The 20,962-nt window shown below is 48.6% G+C and overlaps 3 protein-coding genes across 3 annotated transcripts; 2 read left to right on the top strand and 1 right to left on the bottom strand.

The window, feature by feature from the left end:
• Positions 1-4,552: 4,552 nt before the first annotated feature.
• LOC114864176 (uncharacterized protein C4orf54 homolog) lies at positions 4,553-8,391 on the bottom strand. Its single transcript, XM_055507969.1, is given in 9 exon segments — positions 4,553-4,643; positions 4,645-4,665; positions 4,667-5,293; positions 5,295-5,364; positions 5,367-5,798; positions 5,834-5,910; positions 5,912-6,052; positions 6,054-6,855; positions 6,857-8,391. Coding segments are annotated over 9 exon segments (3,708 nt in total). The 5' UTR covers positions 8,323-8,391; the 3' UTR covers positions 4,553-4,571.
• On the top strand, positions 8,154-15,800 carry LOC114859586 (leucine-rich repeat LGI family member 2-like). Its single transcript, XM_029157700.3, has 9 exons — positions 8,154-8,292; positions 9,052-12,424; positions 12,580-12,651; positions 12,859-12,930; positions 13,052-13,123; positions 13,243-13,314; positions 13,700-13,869; positions 14,075-14,239; positions 14,317-15,800. The coding sequence occupies exons 2-9, from the start codon at positions 12,249-12,251 to the stop codon at positions 15,150-15,152; spliced, it is 1,635 nt and encodes a 544-aa protein (XP_029013533.1). The 5' UTR covers positions 8,154-8,292; positions 9,052-12,248; the 3' UTR covers positions 15,153-15,800.
• A 548-nt stretch (positions 15,801-16,348) lies between these two features.
• Positions 16,349-20,474, top strand: LOC114854583 (coiled-coil domain-containing protein 149-like). The gene is made up of 13 exons (XM_029149143.3): positions 16,349-16,536; positions 16,994-17,155; positions 17,236-17,274; positions 17,396-17,503; positions 17,613-17,741; positions 17,861-18,033; positions 18,101-18,173; positions 18,277-18,361; positions 18,462-18,609; positions 18,705-18,781; positions 18,891-18,926; positions 19,041-19,103; positions 19,200-20,474. Exons 1-13 carry the CDS (start codon positions 16,486-16,488, stop codon positions 19,610-19,612), a joined length of 1,557 nt encoding a protein of 518 aa, XP_029004976.1. The 5' UTR covers positions 16,349-16,485; the 3' UTR covers positions 19,613-20,474.
• Positions 20,475-20,962: the final 488 nt, after the last annotated feature.

Raw genomic sequence — 20,962 nt, 5'->3', positions numbered from 1 at the left:
ATTGGACTCTTGAGTTGTGAGGGGACAAATGACCACGAGTATTGGTCTCAAGCTGAAATATTTACTTGGAAACAGGGCAACATGATCATATGACCATTGGTTTGATTTACTTCCTGTTAGTTCCTGTCTGAAAACGCTGACGTTCGTAACGTGTTGATAAGCTGGACGTGTAATGACAGTAGTAGATCGATGCACAGATAGACAGGCAGAGCTGCGTCTTAATACGGCTAACGACAGGTCCAGCTGCTTTGAGGGATCAAGTTATAGCAGGCAGCTAAAATACGTCTTTAATAACAATGGGGAATTTTGAATCATTTAAAAATCATGGACGTCGAAAAGTGAGTAGCTTGCATTTTGAATTTATTGCAAACAGGTAAATTACAGTCATTCTATGCATTGTCCTGCATGATGTCTCCTTTCAGGGTGTCTCTCTGCCGTCATCCTGACCTCTGTCTTTTTATGGGGCAGCATGTACTGTAACCAGCACCACATTATGACCGAATAGCCATCGACACATTCCATTAAAATACGTGCCCTTATACGTCGTACATTTACATTCTTGATACACTTCTCTCGAACCATCGCACATTCTCGGAGCCCTTTTCATTCACACAAAAGCAAGCTTCAACAGTCATTTCTCCCTATGAAAAGTCTGCAGGTTTTCTTTCACATCTGGAAGGATGCTCGAGAACAAACTGCACCAGTGTTACGGTGCATTCCAGAGCATCACTATATCACGTCCAATCATGAATTCCTCATCGTGTTGCTGCTGTCACCGAGGTTTACAGCCATTCATCGCTGTCAGTGCTGGTGAGAACAATCCAAGTGCATTAGCTACATTAATATTCACAGATAAAGGTCATACGGGTAATTAAAAATAATACAGCAATGATAGAATTAAATTTTTGACAAACGCAAAATAGCTGTTCTTTGGGATTTGAGATATCAAAATACAATTTTCAGAATGATATGACAATGTGAGTAAAGTTTGTGTGTTGTTTTTAATTCTCCATTTTTTTACAACTGGCTCTAAAAGGGTTGCTTTGATGTTCATTCCACAGTGTGGATCGTTTTATATTCTCTATGATTTGATTTACTAAATCAATAACTGTTTTGAACTGCAAAATAAATTAAAATCATAATTGAAAGATTATCAATAATGATACTGTTGTTTATGAAATGTACAAATTCAAGCTAGATTTCACATCATAAATATGTTGAATATTGCTCAACCTTGTTGCTCTAAGGGTCAGAGTGAATGTTAATGTTCCCTGTGTTACAGCTACAGGAAATCATCCAAGTCACTGCATGAAGTCATTCATCGTATAGCGGAATTACAGGCAAATCTGTAGTCACAGAGAGCACAAGATACAAGGTACGTAGACTGACCAGCAGCTCCAAATACCCTTTAATATGCATTTGGCTTTGGAACATTATTCCTACAGGATGCAGGTAACACTGGGTAAAGCAGAATGACCCACAACGGCCCGCTGCATATTCAAAAGGAAACAGGACAGAAAACGAAAAAGAACCCCAGGAAGTCATTGAACAGCAAACACGGATTAACAAAATCTGTCATTCGAGTCTGAGTGTTGCTTTATACACGTTTGCGCAAATTAGGTCAAATGGATTAAAGGAGAGAACTGAAACTGTGTTGAGGCCGCGTCCCGCACATGCCGCCGCTCTGTTGTACCCTCAGAATGCTGAAATGCCATTCATAACTCACAGCTCACACATGAACACACTATCGCTCTCATCTCATTACACCAACCGTGTAAAATAAACCCACACAAATAGAGGAAGTTATCCCCTAAATGTCTCAGCTGGCTCCCACTCATTAGGCCCGGCTCTACTTAGCCAACTAAGTACTTAAGCTAAACCAGAGTCCCAGCTTCTTTACACGTGAGCAACACGCTGCGTGTTTCCCACGCCGGCACACGAATCGCACACCACACACGTCCGTTCAGGTTTTAGCAGCATTTGAGGAGTGACTGCAGGAGAGGACGCGTTTACCCTCAAGTGGAACATGAGCCACGGTCTCTAAGAATTCCAATGTCTGTGAATGTGCAAAAAACAAAGTTGGGTAGATTATGAGTCACACATCAATGTCAGGTATTTGTAGGTTTCACTAACACTATAAACAACTAGATGACCTCATCACTGCCGTACGTGGTTCAACATTCTTCCTTTAGTTTCTGGTTTTGAATTTAGTACAGACGTATGGTCCCTGTCCTCAGTGAGTTTAAAGTAAGACTATAGAACTTCTAGTTTAGCCTGACCGGATATGTTTTGTACGCAGGAAAACCAGAAGAACTTAGAACCACTCAGCAGCCGTCTGTCCAACAACTCGCCTCAGGTTTCCATTGTTTTCCAAAATCTAAGGCTTTTATCTTGAGTTTTCTCATCAGGAAAATGTTTGCTCCACCCGTCAATCCCTTGACCTTTAGCCTGTGAACCTTCTCAATCTATGGTGAAGCAGTGACTCACTCATTCACCTGCTGGTCATTACCTTCCAGCAGAGAACCAGCAGGTACCGGCTGCTCCACACTTGGTCACAAATCCTTCCACTACACGCTGGATGATGCCACCGTGTCACCCCTTGATATCTGCCTGCTGCCCGAGCGTTCACCTGGATCAACCAAGTCCAAAGTTCAGAGGGAACCGAGTCCCAGCGGCGTCTCAACACCAGCATCCACCCACAGATTCTGTGGCTGTCACCAAGACATAAAAAGATGACATTCTGGCTCCAAGTCAGGGCAGTCGCTCTAAACGCGTCCCAGCCCGGTTCTGTGTCCCGGGTCATCTCTGGGAACCCTTCACATTAAAATGCTCTTCAGGCTGCAAAGGGGATTTGTTTCACTATCACATTTGGATACTTTACACATTAAGTCACATAGTCTTACTTTAAAGAAACGCTAACGTTCACGTTGTCCGTTTGGCTAAGCTCAAACACCGATCAGCAAGTCTGACCTGTAATAAAACACGGTGTCTCTGTTTCCTTTTGAATAGACGTTTCAGGGCCCAAGCAGAGTTTCAACAGATACCAGAGGCGTAAACAAACACCTGAATGGAAAGTATAACAGAGCTGATTAATATACAGTAGCAAACGTGGCAGGGCAGCGGCGCGAGGCCGCGGCCGAAGGCGTTTACCATACAAAGTGCTGCGATGCGTTTAGAACTCGGTAAAGTCTGGCGCGGGGTTTAACCACACAGAGCTTGCTGCTGCTGGACGTCGTCCTGGGGGGGAGGACAGGGCTGAAACTCGCACGGATGCTGGAGGCAGGTTACCCAGGGGCCGTGTCTGGAGGCGGTGAAGAACATATGAAAGGGTTGAAGATGTGAACACAATCAACAGCATAATCAGCTGGAACGCAGGGCTTCCTGGTTCCGAAGCCGACGCCGCCGCGCTCTATTTGTTTACGCGGGCGCGCCGGTGCGCCCCGCCTCCTTTTCCACATTTAGGAAAGAGTGGAGAGGGAGGGGGGCTATAAAAGTTGACCCTAACCCAGCCCTGCAGACGCGCTTCCAAGCTGGAGCTGCAGCAGCATCTGATCTCTCCCAGCAGCTGTCCTCTCCCTGCATCAGCACAACAAATACTTTACATTGCCTGACCTTTTCCTCCCGCATCACTATCCTAGCCATGCCCCCGAATCCCCCCACCCCAGGACGCCCACACACACACACACACACACACACACACACACACACACACACACACACACACACACACACCACCCCATGCTAGGCCCCTGCCTGCCACGCACCCAGCTGACATGTATCCCTCATGCTCATGCCGTTGTGTTATTGCGCTGACACATTAGCGGAGAATGGACTGAGGCTAGTTGTAAGTCAGAGACTGACGGTGAAGTTGTGGCGATGGAAGCTGAGATTGGAACACGCTGCTCGTGATTGCTGGGAAGCCTTCATGAAACAGAGGCTAGTTCCATGTGTTTTCTCTGTTGCAGTACAATATTTAGAAAAAGATTGTTAGAATTCATTCTGATGGGAGGAGGCTCCAGGGACCAACAAGGAATTAGCACATTAGCTAATTGTAATGCTATCTGCGTAATTAAAGCATTTATAAACCGATCAAGAATAACCTAATGTGAGGTGTGACTGACGGACGCGTTTCCCGTGACACTCTCCTGCCCTGAGAATAAACCATGTAAACAAAGTCGTCTCACACTATCAAAATAGCCCGACGGCGTGTAATGCAGAGAAACGGGAAGTGGAGCGACTCGCTGCGAGGCGCGGCTGAAAGGCCGAGCTCTGGAGCCGTGGGCTCGGGTTGCCTGTCATGAAGCCACTGCATGTCTATTAACGCTGACACGCCGCCGCCGCCGCCACGGCTTTGGCCACGTTTTCACCCCTAAAAGGCACTTTAGGGTCGGCTGATCTTTAGGCTGCGTCATCAAACGGTGAAGACTTTCTATACGACATCTGATTCTCATTTCACTCTTAATTCAATCTTTTTTTTTTTGCATAACTGACCTTGTTATGTTTCGCTCGTGACTCGTTTTTCTCTAAACGGGAAATCTGTGCAGACTTACACATATTAGATATTTTCTTGGTCACCGATGCTCCACTACAAAGCTCATAGTTGTTCCATCGAAGGAAGGGGGGGCGATGATTCTTGGACCTTGCTTGTGTGCTGATGCTGATCACCCGGCTTCCTCTCTGTTCTCGCCGCCCCCCCTCTGGTGCTCACGTGTCCCGAACCCACAGCTTGCGGCCGCGGGGCGTCCCCCGTTGGACTGTAATAATCGCTCTCTGGACTGCTGTTCTTGGCCTTCTCCTCAGGGCGGCCCAGCAGCACGGCCTGGGCTGGGAGCGTGGGCGAGGGGATGAAGCCCGGGTACACCATGTAGGTGTGGGCGTAGGCGGCTGGGCTCAGGGCCAGGGGCGACAAGGAGAGGGGGACGGGGGTGATGGGGGTGATGGGGGTGACGGGGGTGATGGGGGTGACCGGGGGCGACCGGCGCTACGGGCGACTGGACACGGGCACGTCCACGTACTGGCCCGTCTCAGGGTCGAACAGTCTCTTGGTGGCGGCCTGTACGGGAGTGTCCACCAGGTAATAATGTCCCGTCGTGGGGTCCAGCAGCATCTTGCGCTGGGTTTGGACGGTGTCTCCCGTGGGGACGGACGGAGGAAAAAGCGCGACGCCTGCTGCTGGCGCTGAGGCCTCTGATGGTAGATGCTCGCCGCCGGGTGCTCCGCGGCTAACGGGGAGCCCCCGGGCCCCGCCGGGCCGGGGCCTGGGCCTTGGCGGACGCCTCCCGGCTCGGTAGCCCGGGGATGCTCAGGTAGTCCGAGCAGCCCTGCGTGGCGGCGGGTGGAGCGGGGCTGCTGGGCTCCACCCGCCCCGCGTTCGGGTGCCTCTGTTCGGACGGACGCCGGCGCCGCGGCGCTCCCCGGCGGCCGGCGGCCGAGCGGAGCTCACCGATCTGATGCGGACGTGCGTCCTGCTGCTGAGGGTCCCGCTCCGCGCCGTTGCCGCCTCCGGCTCCTCCGCCCCCGGCCTCTCGCCGGCGCCCTGCGGAGCGCCGGACTTCCGCTTCCACTCGTTCCTGTCGAACTCGTAGAGCTGCTCCATGGTTTTGACGGCGGCTTTGAGCTTCTCGATGGCGGCCTGTTTGGGCAGCGCCGCCTCGCCGGGGAACCGGTCCGGCCGCGGTTTCGGGGCTTTGCTGTCGGGGGCCTGTTGAAGGTCCTGGGGTGTCGGGAGGCCGCTGCTTGGACGGGGACCTCCTGCTGGCGATGCAGTGGGACGACGTGCTGTCACCGGGGGGCGTTTTCTGGCGAAACGGCTGCTCCTCCTCGTTTCTCTGACGCCTCGTCCGCCTCTGATTTAGCATTTGTTTTGACAGACTGACATTTAATCACAATCGGAGATGGCAATAGAAGTTTAAACCGCTTCCTTTTTGGCCTTCTCGTTGGTTTTCTCAGCGGCAGCGGAACATTTACTGTTGCTGTTGTCCAGAGAAACGAAGCGGTATGAGCTTTTGACCAGCTTACGCACGTCCCTCACCTGATATATGGGCGTCTGAAAACTTGCACTTGGTGTCTCTTATGTCTCTGACGGTGAAGTTTGGAGCTTTTTCTGTGGCAGACAAAATGTGCCACTTGGCGTCATCCGCAGGCCTGAGCGTGTTGACGGTGTTAAAGCTTATCTTAGGGGTCAGCAGGCTGGCGATATTCAGGGTGCTGCCTTTAGTTTCTCTCACATTTCTCAGGCAAATCTTTATCTCAGGCGTTTTCCCCCATTTGTCGTGTTTGCCCACTGTGCGGCCACGGATGCCCGTCTCCCGTGTTTGTGGGCCTGAAGTGACGCCCGGAGCTTCTCCCGTTGAGTCCGTTCTTTGGCGGCGGCTGTTCTCCACCTCGTCCTTCGCCGGGTTCTGCGTGTCGCCCGCAGCTGAAGGCTCCGCCTCCCTCGCGGGTTCCGGGTCGTCGTCCTTCTGCGACCCGAACTGAACACTCGGAGCCGGGCTGAGTGGGGACCTGTCGCTCGTCCGCTCCTCCGTGGACTCACAGCAGCTGGCTCCGCGCTGGTCGTCAGGTTCCGAGGTTTGTTGCGGGCCTCTTCCTGGACCCCTTTGATTCGTTCGCTCCTGGTCTCTCAGCTGTGGCGGGTGCGTGTCGCGGATTTCGCCCCTCTCCATCTTCCGCTCCTGTTCGAACTGCATCTTTTTGGAGATGACGTTTTTTAACAAGCTCGACGCAAAAATCGCCCTTTTGTGCGTGTCCCCCGTGTTTTCCGCGTGATGGCACTGCGTCTCGCACCCGGACGCGCTCCCCCGTGACCTCGTGGCACGCGTTCTTGGAGCTCGTCTGCCCTCGGTCGGGTCCTTCGTCACAGCGTAAATCCAGCGTCACCCCGCGCTGCTTTGGCTGAACGGGGTCGCTCAGCTCGACCTTTTTACAGGAGCTCGACGCCTGTGGGAGCGTCGTTCTCGTGCTCGCCTGGTGGATGGTGCTCTGTGGGGCTTTCGTAGACTTGTCGTTCCTTTTACTGGACACGCTCATTTCCAGTGTTGCGCTAGAAGTCTTGTGCGCAATTACGCCCCGCTCTCTCCCCCGCCACACGTTCCCATAATTCCAGTCCACGTAGGCTGACCATTTATTTAGGCCGCATTCCGACACAGAGGACTCGCTGGACGTGCTGAGATTGATGGCATCGAAGTACGGACACGCCAGGCTCCGGAAAGACTTGGCGGTTAAATTACGCACCTCTTTATCGGCGTCGTCCAGCTCACTGATGGAGCTGGACGCTCCGCTGGAATACTCATTAATATCTTTGCGTCTCAGTTTGGTCGCCAGGTGTTGACGGCCCGGAGCCGGGATGAAATACTGGGCTCTGGCGCCAGCGCTCACGAAGGAGAAGCGGCCCCGGTCCCCAAAAGGTTCTACGAACCCGCGAGCGGTGCCGTCGATGATCGGAACCGGCTCGTTCGGCGCGCCGGACGGGGTTCGTATCGCCAATTGGAATTTCCCGTCCGCGCGTTGCTTTTTGCACACGCTCTCGTCCGAACTTGCGCATTTGTCCGAGTCGCAGAGGTCGCTCTCGCCGCGCTCGGCGCCGCGAGCCGCTCCGCCGAGCCCCGGCGGCGGCTCCACCTGGCTGCGGCCCCCCGCCGCCACGGTGCCCTCCTGCGTGTCGTCGCTTTCGAACGAGGCGTAATCCACAAACGAATACACCAGGTTGTCGTCCTCAAAGTCCCAATAGGTCCCTCGGCCCAGGTCGTAATCGACGTCGTGGTCGAGCTCGGTCAGCTGGATTTCGTGCGTCGTGATGTAGTGAGACTCGTCCTCCACGGCGTCGGAGCCGCAGTGGTCGGACAGCACGGCGCTGACCCCATCGTCGGACTCGGTTTTGCTGTTCAGGTACATGTCCGTGTACTGGAGCTCGTCGCTGTCGTCCACTTCGCTGCAGTCGCTCGGCTCGGGCTCGGTTCGGCGCGGCCCGTCCGTCCCGGAGCCCTGGTCGGTGTTGGGAAGTTTGGCCGGAGTTTCCAGCGGAGGCTCGTCCTCCGACTGCTCTTTGACGGAGCCATCGGAGATGAGTTTGCGCTCCGCCTCGTGCTCCCGCTGCTTGGAACCGTCGCCTTTGATGACGGACAGCTGATTCCCGTTGCTGGTGAAACTCACTTTCACCGTTTTCGCGCTGTCTGGTTTCGTGTCGAGATCCACGTAATTGGACTCGTCGCCTTTTCTCTCGGTGCCGTGGACCTTGCCTTCCTTATCCGTGTCCAGTGGGAGCAGCTTCCTGTGAAGTCCGGTGTCATCTCGGTAAGTGAGAGTTTCCTCCGCTGCTTCCATTTAGTCCGGTCTTACCGTCAGATGGTCCGCGTTTGCGATGTTATCCTGACACAGGACGGAAAACTCTGCGGACTGGAGCGAGGGGAAGACGGAGAGCGAGGAGGGTGAGTGGGTGAGAGAGGGAAAAAGAGAGAGAGAGAGAGAAAGAGCGTGTGTGTGTGTGTGTGTGTGTGTGTGTGTGTGTGTGTGTGTGTGTGTGTGTGTGTGTGTGTGTGTGTGAGAGAGAGAGAGAGAGAGCGGTGGGGACAGTCCCAAGGAAAATCCCATGATCATGTCTCCCTGATGTGTCAGTCACCTCTAAAAACGTGCAAAGATTGAGCACCTTTCCACCAAGAACAGCCCCGAACTTATGTTCACTCCGACACAGTACTGCGCTGCACTTAAATAGAAACAAACGTGTCCTGTTTGATGTCATATAAGGTTTTAAGACGCCCAAACTACAGCCTAATATATAATATGTGATGATACGTGTTCACCAGTGCACCAAACAAAAACATCAGGTGCCTAAAGTGAATAAATCAGTGTTAATTGTTCAGATAGGATGGATGTATATAATGGCACATGTGCTCATACGCGTTGGACGCTTTGGAGCCAGCGTCGTTTATAGTCTGTTGGCTGACTAAAAGCCAAAGCAGAGTATTATTATATTAACAAGTAAATACAGTGGCGCTGATAGAATTCACCAGTGCCCCGTCCAGCTGTTGAAACAAATGTCCAATCTTGTTGAAGGAAATATTCAGCAGCATCTGATGCCAGTCCGCCGAAAGTTCATGTGCAGCTGCAGCTCGGGCTCAGGGCTTCGCACAGAAGTAAATGGAGGAGCGGGCGTTTGATAAGGAGCGACTCCGGGTCGGACCGCCTTACATAATGATGATGCAGTCATTGGAGCTCTGTCTAAGTGTTGAAGACTCAAGTGTTGTCTCTGGATAGGGCCCCAGACTGCTGGTATGCAGCGGGGAGGGCTGCGCCAACAGTTGCTCCATGTGGAGGGCACATTGACAGCAATATCAAGGACAGATGCCACCAGTATAAAGCATTTGTCACCCTCAAATCCAATATTTACCCTCGGCCACAGCAGTAATAAACAACTGCACTTTTTAGGAGGCATATTTTTATTTATACTAGTACCCCAGATCACTCTGACAGTTCATGAAGCAATACTTAAACCTAAAATAAAACATGTTTAAAACGGATCAGTGGTTTCTGACCTTTTGCTTTGCTCAGCCTATAAATACACTGTATAAAGTCATTATAATTTAAATATTGTATTAGGTCTGACATATATTGGCAACAGAGTGAAATTAGTGTGTAGCAGAGCTGAAATAGAGCTGAAGGGACCTAAACAGACGAAGCTTCATGCTTTCTGAAGACAACACCAAGCTGATTAAATCCTTCAGTTCTATAATAATTCACACAGATACATCTTCCTTTGGTAGCAGATATTATAGATTATTTGATTAAACATTCAATTCAGGTTTTAATCTTTTCTTTCTGTTCCAAACTAAGGACACAGGCTGAAAGTGACCTTCACAAAGCTGATTTGGACACATTAAATGGAGGGACGCTGCTCATCGAAGCGCCCTGAGATCAGTTTCTTACAGCAGCTGTTAAATTGTGAGGACTATTAATCAGCAGCGGTTCCCTTCTCGGCCGCCACTCTCACCCTCACACATCATAACGCCGATGCACAACAGTCCCTGCTTGAGACACAGCATGTACCTGCCCCCAAAATAGGCCAGAGTGAAGCAGTATCAAGAGTAACACAACAAATCTGCCAGCGGTAAGTGTTGAGTTTGCAGTGACAGAGCTCCAGAGGGAACAAGTGCTGATATGGGTCTGAATGAGCTGCTCCCACGTTGATCGGAGCTGCTCACATAGAGTCCATCTTATTATTTACCACTACATTCTGTGGTACTTACTCTCCACCGGAATATTTAGGCTTTAGAGGTTGTTTTTATTCATTTCCATAGAGGGATTAGATTATAAAATTAAACCTGTACATAGAAACAGAAAAAGGCAGTAACGATTCATGAACAGCACATTAGGAGTGAGATCATTTCATATCCCGTATCCGTTTTGTGCAGCTTCCGAGCAGGAACTGGAGGAGTTGGAGAGGCCGAACGCCTGCTGTGAAGCAGTCACCAGCAGACAGACCCCACGCTGCTCCTCGGTACCCCCCACCACCCAGAGAGTTTCATGACTCGAGGGGTCAAGGGTCATTTTGGGATATGAAAATGTCATATAGGACTTGGTTTATTGTATTTAAGAGATCAGACTGTTGCCATAATGTTTAATGTTCTGACCCCCTGACCTTTAGGCAAATTTTAGCGTTTATAAATGATGGTGAAAGCATCTCAAAGGTTATGTTTAAAGTGGAAAGTAGAGAGTTTACACCTGGTCTCTTTAATTAAGATTTTTAAGATTAAGATTTAAGATTTTTCAAAACATGAAACGTGACCAAATTATATTGCAATAACTGTGTCAGAGGTTACCGCATCAAACCCATCACACTTTGGTGGTTGTCTAGAAAGAAACAGCGAGTAGCTGTCGGCTGTGGCCTCATCTGGTTTCAGTTTGCACGTGTCCTGAGTGTTTCAGGGATACACTAGCCTAAAAACAGCAATGCTAGATGCAGAGCTGTCATGAATTATGCCAGCAATGGCAGACACGTACGGTTGCTCCCTTCTGGCAATGGCTATTTGGTTTCACTCGTGCTCAAAGACTACTGGTCCTCCAGCAAAGGTCAGCACCTTGTTAGGGCCTGCTGCCACGTCTACCAGCCCCATTGTCTCCTTCTTTCTATGAATAATGACGCTAAGCTTCCTTTGAAAGAGAATAAATGTGGCCATTTCATCTCAAAGTAAATTTGCAGAATAAACAATTCAAGAAATAACGTGTAATGGGCATAAACAACATCCTTATGACGTCAATCCGACTATTATATATTACTTTAGACCTTCTGTCCTATTGTGAATGTTTTCATTCATCTTCTGCATGTTACTGCTCAGTTCGTATCTCCACATTTACATTTTCCCGAATTTAAAATTTGCCACAAAGTCTATTAAAAAAATTAAAAAGAAACACACATGAGTCAGTTCATAGTGATTTGGATCAAATTAAACTAGTTTTTATATACTGATGTTAATATGCTAACTTTATATGGACTTGCACTGTGTATCCAGTAGATCTACCACAGTATAGAAGTATGTTGTTGGTCATACTGCTTCCTATGTTTAGAAAACTTTACATTTTAACCAAAAAAAGGCCCAGTTGTCTAATTTAAGCACAAATGCAGCAGAGCATAAAAATGTTTTTGGAAAAGCCTTGAAAACTGTTTAGAATATCTTCAAAACTCAGTTTGCAGAAAGTCGTCAGATTATGTGCAGCCGCCATCTAGTGGTGGAGCACTGTAAGAACACGTGTGGTGTTTAATTACATGAAAGGAGCTGCACATCGGATTAGATCAGAACAGGTGCGTGTTGACCTGCCTGCTGAAAACAACCTGTAGCGTGTCTATGTGACATGCTACGTGACTTTCTCTGCTGATACAATGAAAATGCTCCACTGTGTAAAACACTGCGCCGTTCGCATTTCTGTCAAAACAGTTTCAGTGCGGGACTCATGCAATAATTACGGTAACAATGTTGCGATCGCTGAAAAATTGCTCAAACTCTGTACAGCGGAAACGCTCTCCATGGTGCTGAACTTGTGTTTTGGCACTTTAGCCTTTATTTGAAACAAGTGTTCACGTGTTTTCACCCCCTCCGTAGAAACGGAGAGCCGATCGATCCCTTTTCTTCCCTTCCGGGACGCAGCTGCGGCGGTATCAGTCTGTGTCAGGGGGCTCCTCGCCACTGCTGCATTTTGATGTCGCCCGGGCGGAATAAACAAACAAACCCCGGTCTTCTCCACTGTTATTGAGCAGCATGGCCTCCACCAAGCTGCGGCTGCTCGGCTGCTTCGCGCTCCTCTTCATTTGTGAGGGAGCGAAATCCAAAAGACATTTCAAATGTCCTTCAGGATGCTCCTGCTCCAAGGAGACGATCGTCTGCGTGGGTACTTCCCACGTACCGCGAACTATACCGAACGAGATCAACTCGCTGTGAGTAACACCGTTACGCTGAAGTAGCATGAATTCCTAAATCAAGCATAAAGTGATTAATGCTGCGTTCAGGGGACAGGTTCATCGCTCCGCCTCGCCGCAGAGTTAAAATATCCCAGCGTTTGCCTTTGATTTGCTCGTCTCTCTCCAAACAGGAGCGTGGTGAATGGATCAATTGCTGAAATTACAGAGGGAATGTTTTCACTCATGCCTCATCTTCAGCTGTTGTGAGTTTGTCACATTTGTACCGTGAAATTGCCAATAAAATATTATAAATTATATTTATTATCCAGCGTTTCTGCCTTGAGACAACAGGAAAAAAAGGTGTAGATTGATTGTAAATCATGCACACTTATTTTATTAGAGTGTGTATAATATACTATATTATAGTGATAGTATAGTGAGTATCAGCATTTGTTTTCTTCTCTTTACAGGCTTCTAAATTCAAATTCTCTGGCCACAATCAAAGATGACGCTTTCTCTGGCCTTCCACACTTGGAGTATTTGTGAGTATCATTTAGTGCACAGGCTTCGTCAGGCTAGATACAGGCAACAACATCCTAGCACATAAAAGCTGGCTGTTATGTTACCAGACATCACGTTTTAATTAAACAATTTAATTAACAGGTTTATTGAACGAAACAAGATCGAAACAATCACAAAGAATGCTTTTCGGGGTCTGCGAGATTTGACTCATCTGTAAGTAATTTTTTCTACCCTTAAACTAAAAGCATGCGCACCGATAGGAGAAATCTAAGGTTACGCACTGCAATGATAGAAGTGCTTTTACATTCCGTCCTATTGTGTGTCTGGTTCAGCTCCCTGGCCAACAACCAGCTGAGGTTTCTGCCAAGAGATCTCTTCTTTGACTTGGACTCGCTGCTGGAACTGTGAGTAAGCAGTCGTGGTATCAGCAGCGCGTGTGTGTGTGCGTGTGTGTGCGTGTGTGTGTGTGTGTGTGTGTGTGTGTATGTGTGTGTGTGTGTGTGTGTGTGTGTGTGTGTGTGTGTAGCTGATTCAGACTTTGCTTTGTGTTCAGTAGCATTAAAACCCACAGAGAAAACCCTGATAACAATACATCACTGGTTCAGAACGATATTAATGTAGAGCTATGATAAACTACAGACTGAAATGCTCATACATATATAAAACAATTGCTCATTACTTAATCATCAGCCAAACCGGCGGCCGCTTGTTCTCTATCTCACATCCATTCATACGTATTAATGTGAACGGGGTTGTGTTCTGTCCGTTCTGCTCTGCGTCCTGTTCCAGGGACCTCCGAGGCAACTCCTTCCAGTGCAGCTGTGAAAACAAGTGGCTGATGTCGTGGCTGAAGAACACCAACGCCACGGCGGCCGACGTCTTCTGCGCTGGGCCGAGCGAGCTGAAGGGCAGGCGTCTCAGCGACGTTCCCATTCCCCCGGGCGAGTGCATGTCCACAGGTAAAGCGAAGAGGCGATGAGAAGCCGGAGGTGAACAGGAGAACAGGGGGATAAGTGTATAAAAAAGTCAATCAATCCAAAAGAAGCCATTAAAGGCTGAAGTCTCAGCAAAAGCTTCTCACAGCACAAAACCTGTCATTTAAGCAGCAGGCGTGGACGCTGTCGCTTGCTCAGCAAACGGTCTCTGTTTTTGTCTGCATCTCAGACTTCGTGCGTCATCAGTCCATCCCTGTTCAGTCCATGTCAGCGGACATTTTCTCCTTCAACGAGGACATCTACGTGGCCATGGCTGCGCCCAACTCCAACAGCTGCGTGGTCATGGAGTGGGATCACATCGAGATGCACTTCAGGAAGTTTGATGATATAACAGGTTTGATGGACAGATCCGCGCGCTGCTCTTTGTGCGCGTCCACATCCTGAGGCTCCTTGTTTCTTCCTGTTTTCCAGGGAAGTCCGTCGCTGGGTGCAGGTCGGTCCTCATCGACAGCCACGTCCTGATAGTTGTCACTCAGCTCTTCGGCGGCTCGCACCTTTACAAGTTCGACGCGCAGCAAAACAAGTTCGCCAAATTTCAAACCATTGAGGTTTTCAACATCTCGAAGCCGAACGACATCGAGGTGTTCCAAATAGACCAGGTTTGGTACTTTGTGATAGTGGACAGCTCTAAGGCGGGACTGTCCACTCTGTACAAGTGGGTCAACCAACCGGACCGCAACCAAACCGGGTTCTACTCCCACCAGTTCCTCCACGAGTGGTTCCGCGACACGGACGCTGAGTTCGTGGAAGCGGACGGGAAGTTCTACCTCATCCTGACCAGTCGCTCCCAGTTGCCCGCCATCTACATGTGGAACAAAGGCGCTCAGAAGTTCGCGTTTCACGGCGAAATCCCAAACGTGGAGGACGTGGTGGCGGTGAAAGCTTTCCGCCTGGGGCCCGACTGGTTCCTGGCCCTGACGTGCTACATCGGCGACTCCAAAGTGCTCAAGTGGACCAACAAGCAGTTCTCGGAGGTGCAGCCCCTGCCCTCCCGGGGGGCCATGGTCCTCCAGCCCTTCAGCATCGCCGGCAGACACTACCTGGCCCTCGGCAGCGACTACTCCTTCACGCAGATCTACCTCTGGGACGCCGACGCCAAAGCCTTTCACAAGTTCAAGGACGTTTACGTGCAGTCGCCCCGGTCGTTCGCAGTCATGACGACCGACCGGAGGAATTTCATCTTCTCCTCCAGCTTCAAGGGCAGGTCGATGGTTTTTGAGCATGTTATAGTGGATTTGAGCTTATAATGGCCGGCATTAATTATAAATCAGCCAGGTACGAGGTAGTAGTGGGATCAATACTGCGTGTGAGGACTCTCAAGTGCTGCTTCTTTATGCAACTGTCTGTAGGTTGTATGCATTTTAAAAACCTATTACAGAGATAAAACTAATCTAAACCGAAGGCTGACGAACAGAAACGTGATGACCTTTTAGCATGAAGGTCATCTTAGTGAGGCGCTACAGTAGCTCCCATTGTGACGCAGTGACGGATCCGGTGTCAAGTCCAGGGTGCAAAGATTTGCCGTGTGCTCTGAATGTGCGTGACACACGGGTTTTCTTTTTCAAACATGTAACTAAATCTTATGAGCTTGGGTCTCGCTGCACATTTGTAACAAGCTCCTGATTGGCAGCTAACTATGGTTTACTTCTGATTTCTATGCAAGATGTTTAACACTGACCCACAGTCACACTGCTGCTTTTTTTTTACTAGTTTTAATATTTTCTGTGTAATGGTGTGATGTTTAATGGTGTGATGATGGAGCTCGTGGCCAAAGTCATAAATGCTAGCAGGGTCAAATATGTTATGCACCAAGAGGCTTATTATAACTTCATCTACAACTTTAGGTCCTATGTAAGAATGAGTTTTGGAAATGCATTAAAGAACATTAACTCTGATCGCCCTGTCCCTGATTGCTGGCAGATGCAGGCAGCGATGTGGCCGTGAAGCAAACACAATGTGCCTCAGGCAGCACAGTGGGAGCTGACAGTGCTGTCACCACCTGGTTTTTCTCTCTGCTGCAGCTCAGGACGAACGACCGAACCACGTGATTCACTGATGATCTACTACAGCAGCTACGTCATCAGTCACCGTGGATGTGTGTGCACGCTACACTTACATTAAGAAGGTCTATGAAGCAAACACAATTAGTGCAAAGCCAATTATTTTATCCATACAATGACAATATCACATTTTCAATTAAAGTAAATACAGACAGGAAGTGACTTTGGCCCATTGAATCAAATCAAGCAGAAGACAGAAGAAGAACAAAAACTTATTTTCTCTCATATTATATATTTTAAAAATCAGCAATACAATAAAAAAAAATCTATGAAAACGAAGGAATATGTTCCACATGTACTGTAACAGACGTCTTTTTAATCTTTCGGAACCTCTATTTTACGAGGATTCGCAAACGCGTCGCGGCCCCCCTGTGACGTCGACGCGGGCGGAAGTGATGCGGCTTGTGCGCCTCGGTCGTCTAATCCGTTCGGATGACGCGCCGGGTTCGTGGGTGAGGTCACGGTGGCGTGAAGCGAGCCGTCCGTCGGTGTCAGGCTCGGATCCGCGGCTCGGGGCGGGATGGACGCGTCCAGGAGGAGCGAGAGCGACTGGCAGGCGCTGCTCAACGAGGTGCGGCGGCGCGAACGCGGCGGGTCCCGTCAACGGGACTCGCGACTGAATCACTGAATCTCAGCTGCGTTACTGTGCGTCAGCATGTAGGGAAGTTGTAAAATGTGCAATGAAGGCTTTTATGACTGTAGTGATATAAATAATAGTTTTTATAGACGCGCTATCCAGACTTGGCTGTCATCCTGTTTTCAACTATACTATGTTAAATTAAATTTGCATAATGCTTTTTCTCAGATTTTCATGCAATTATTGTAACAGAGAGACTTTAGTAGACAGTAGTTGTAGTAGTATAAATGACATATAGGGGAGTATAAGGGAATCAAAATTCGATTTTTTTTCCGTAGTAAATACATCTGACGTGCAGTGTGATATTTATTGACACTAAAAACATCTTATTCCACAATGAACAACGGAGAGAAGCCTTTAAGACTCGCGAAGTCGCGTTTTTCTGTTGCAGTTCGTCATTTGCAAACGTAAGCTGGAGAGCAAGAAAGAAGCTCTGCTGATTTTGTCGAAGGAGCTGGACACGTGTCAGCAGGAGCGGGATCAGTACAAACTCATGGCGAATCAACTGCGTGAGCGACACCAAGGGCTGAAGAAGAAGTACCGAGAGCTCATTGTAAGACAGAACATTTAACCATTTACAAGCACAATGGAAGAGAATGGAACAGTTATAATGTTCTTTGTTTCCGCTGACAGGATGGCGACCTGTGTCTTCCTCCTGAAAAAAGGAATCAAGTAAGTCACGATACTTTTTTATACTATAACTACGTACATTTTACACTGATGCTACAGACATTGTACAACGCAGGTGACTTGAAGCTGCAGCCGCGTGGCCTCATGTTGATGTGCTCTTCAGGTGAATTTGTCTCAGCTACTGAGAGACTCCAGAGAAAGAAGTCATGAACTTTCCGAGGAGGTGAAGGAGCTGAAACAGCGGCTGCTGGAAGCTCAGGGTGATAACAAGGTACCAGGTCGTTCTTGTATTAAACTAGCACATATTGCTTCTATCTACGTCGTTAAGTTAAGGTGTGTTCATTCTGACTGATGACTGCCGGGTTTCTCTGCGCGCACAGCTTCTGAGGATGACCATCACTAAACAGCGTCTGGGAGACGAGGAGGTGGGAGCGCGGCACTTTCCTGCACACGAGCGAGAAGATCTGGTCAAACAGCTGGAACGAGCGAGAGTGCAAACGCATTTAATTGTGCCAGATGCTTTATACACACAAATAGGTGAAGTTATGTTGAGAGCAGGAGACGGTTCAGTGGAACATTTCCCCAGAGTCGACGTGAACTCACGCGAACCTGGTGAATGTCGCTGCAGAACCAGGTGCTGGACCACAGCGTGATGTCGCTCACGGACGAGCTGCAGGACGTCCGCGCGGAGCGGGACGTGTTCCAGCAGAAGGCCCATCGGCTCAACGTGGAGATGAACCGCGTCGCGGGGGGCGAGCGCGCGAGGCTGTTGGACATCGACGCGCTGTGCATGGAGAACCGGTGCGTCCCGGACCTCCGGGTTCCAGCCTCGCCGTGGCGCCGCTGACCCACTCTTTTCTTCCTCCAGGTACCTGCACGAGCGATTCAGCCAACTTCAGGAGGAGGTGAACTTGCTCAAAGCCAACCTGGTGAAGTACAAGGTGCGTTGTTTTTACACGAGCAGTAACCTTCAAATTGCATCTAGACTGAGTCGGTCTACATAAAATATAAAATGAAAAGCATCAAATGTCTGCGTGCCCTCAGAGCGCCCTGGAGTGCAGGAGGAACTCCAGAACGAGCGGGAAGCCCAACAGCAGCGCTCTGACTGGGGTGCTTTCAGCCAAACACGGTCAGGACGGTCCTGTTGTGTAACATGTGCCGTGTAGACGTCTAGACGCCTAATGTGGTGGGTGTGTGTCTAACGTGTGACCGCCGGTGCCTGTGGGCAGTGAAGGAACTGCTTCTGTCCGAGGAGAACGGCTGCAGCCTCCCGGTGACTCCTCAGTCCATCTCCGACCTCAAGTCTCTGGCCACGGCTCTGTTGGAGACGATCCACGAGAAGAACATGGTGATTCAGCACCAGCGCCAGATCAACAAGTACCCAAACATCACGCACTCCTTGTTACATCCAAAACCAGCTTCTCTGCTGGACTCACTCATCACATTGTGTCTCCCTGACTTTTGTTCATTAGGATTCTTGGAAATCGAGTCGCAGACCTGGAGAAGAAGCTAAAAACATTAGAGAAGTCCGGATTATGGAGCCTGCCAGGTGGAAATGAATAATGATGTACTGAGACACATAGTTGATGCTAATCTACATCAGTGGACAGTAACATGCCTCTTTTATTCTTTCTTCTGTCTTTTCTTGCTGCCTGAAGGCCTGACTTATAATGTGTCTCTGGGAATATATGGGAGTATGTTCCAATGTCTGAGTTCTTAATATCCGTTCAAGCACTTTAACATTTTATTTCTTTTCCTTTATTTATGACGTAAAAGAGCTCAGTCTGAATAGTGTTTTGTTCTAACAGGAACAACCAGCAGCATCCTGAGCTCAGAACAGGCTGAGTCACCAGATGTTCCTGGAGAGGAAGGTGCGTATTCAGTGTAACGCTGCTGCTCGTCTATTTTGAGTCCAGTGTGTTGTGTGAGTCTTTCGTCTATTTTTACACGTGGCGCCGTGTCCGAAGGTCGACCCGCTGAGATGCAGCGCTCCCCGGAGGTTTCATGCGGGGACGGTGAAACGCCGGCTTCGCCGAAGGAGCCAGATGTGCCGTCCGGCGCGGAACCCGCACAGCCGTCAGCAGACGCGGAACCAGCGGGTCCTCGGACAAACGCAGCCCGTGTCACCGCTTCAGAGGACTGTCTGAGTCAGACGCCCCCCACGGTGACACATGTGGCCGCCCTGCGCCTGACGGACCGCTGCCACTCGCGCCAGACTTCAGAGAGCTTGGGTCCGAACGAAGGAGGGCAGAATGAGTCTGATGAAGCAGCTGAGACGGAGACCGTTGGAACGGAGGAAAAGCAGCAGGAGCTCGTTCAGCCAAACCAACACACAGAACCTTTACATGATACAGATGTGTGTGTTGGAAAGGATGTCTGAAGTCTTCCATCAGAAGAAAGAGTATTCAGTACTGTCAAAATACTTGTAATACTCCAATACCAATATTTATAGTAATGTTTATTTTTGTGAAGAACCAAGAGCAGAGAGATGCTTCTGCACTGGTGTGATTAACAGACCGCTGCTGTGTCCGAGTCATTTCATATTCTGTTTCATGTCCAGGTCATGATTAGGAATCAGCACATAGTTCAAATGTAACATATGTTTTGTATCGGAGGCAGAAAGGAGAGGAACTGTGATAAAAGCAGCGAACAAGGGCTGCAGACTGTGGCTGACAGGTCTCGATTGTTCTAGGTTTTATTATTATTATGTCATTTCACTTTGACTTGGACTAAGTTGTGTTAATGCTTCACAAAGACACTGATGTAGCTTTTTACATGGAAAACGTGGTAAAATAAAGGGAAAAAACGACACAATTATTTCAAAAATATCTTCTCGCTTTCTAACTCAAAGTCAAAGAAACCCTTGTAGCGTCCACAAATCCACATTCCACATATTGGACGAGGTGATGTATTAAAACATGTTTACTGGCGAGACCCTCTGCTCTCACTGTCCCCCATGATACGGAGAACAAGGATGCTCTTCTCCTACAACAGGACTGTTGCTTAAAACAACATCACAACAACAAATAAAAAAGGGGGAAAACTCTCATTTAGAGTTCTGAAGTTCTGAATTGGACACATTCGAACCTTCAGGTGTCGTGAAACTGACACCGTTGTATTTAGTAAACGATTTGCTTTAATTTGATGTGACTTTGAAAACTGTATGATGAAGTTAGGGATTTCCAGATTTACCACTTTCTCTTACTTAAAAAGTTGAATTAAAGTTGTTGTGTTTTTATGCATATATACTTATATATACTCAGGTAAAGATCTATAGACACAGTAATTGTGTGATGATTTCGGGTACCTCAACATTATAAATATTTTGATTTATATTAGCCACAGCCATTCCTAATTTCCTTATTATATTACTTGTATATATTTTAAAGTATGTTACTAGATAGTAATGAAACAGTTTATCGTGTGTTAACGTTTCAACCTTGCAGCATCATCAGAACTCCGTCTGAGACTTGATAAGTCATATGGATTTCATTTTCATTGTTTATGCATTCTTAACTTTCACATTGATTTGAATGATAGATTCATTTTAATGTGTTATTGTGTTACAGTGTGGTGGAACTTTGAGCTCGATGAAAAGAGGAAAGTATAGTTTAGTCCAAATTTAGGGTTAATTTAAATAGGATAGTTTGATAAAGTTAAGGGCGGAACTTTATCCTGAAGGTCCAGTTACTGGCTGCACACGTCCCCCTCCTCTTCAGTGGAAAACTCT

This window comes from Betta splendens, chromosome 1 (assembly GCF_900634795.4).
Source record: "Betta splendens chromosome 1, fBetSpl5.4, whole genome shotgun sequence".
In the NCBI taxonomy this organism is placed as follows: domain Eukaryota; kingdom Metazoa; phylum Chordata; class Actinopteri; order Anabantiformes; family Osphronemidae; genus Betta; species Betta splendens.
This window is presented reverse-complemented; position numbering and strand designations above follow the sequence as displayed.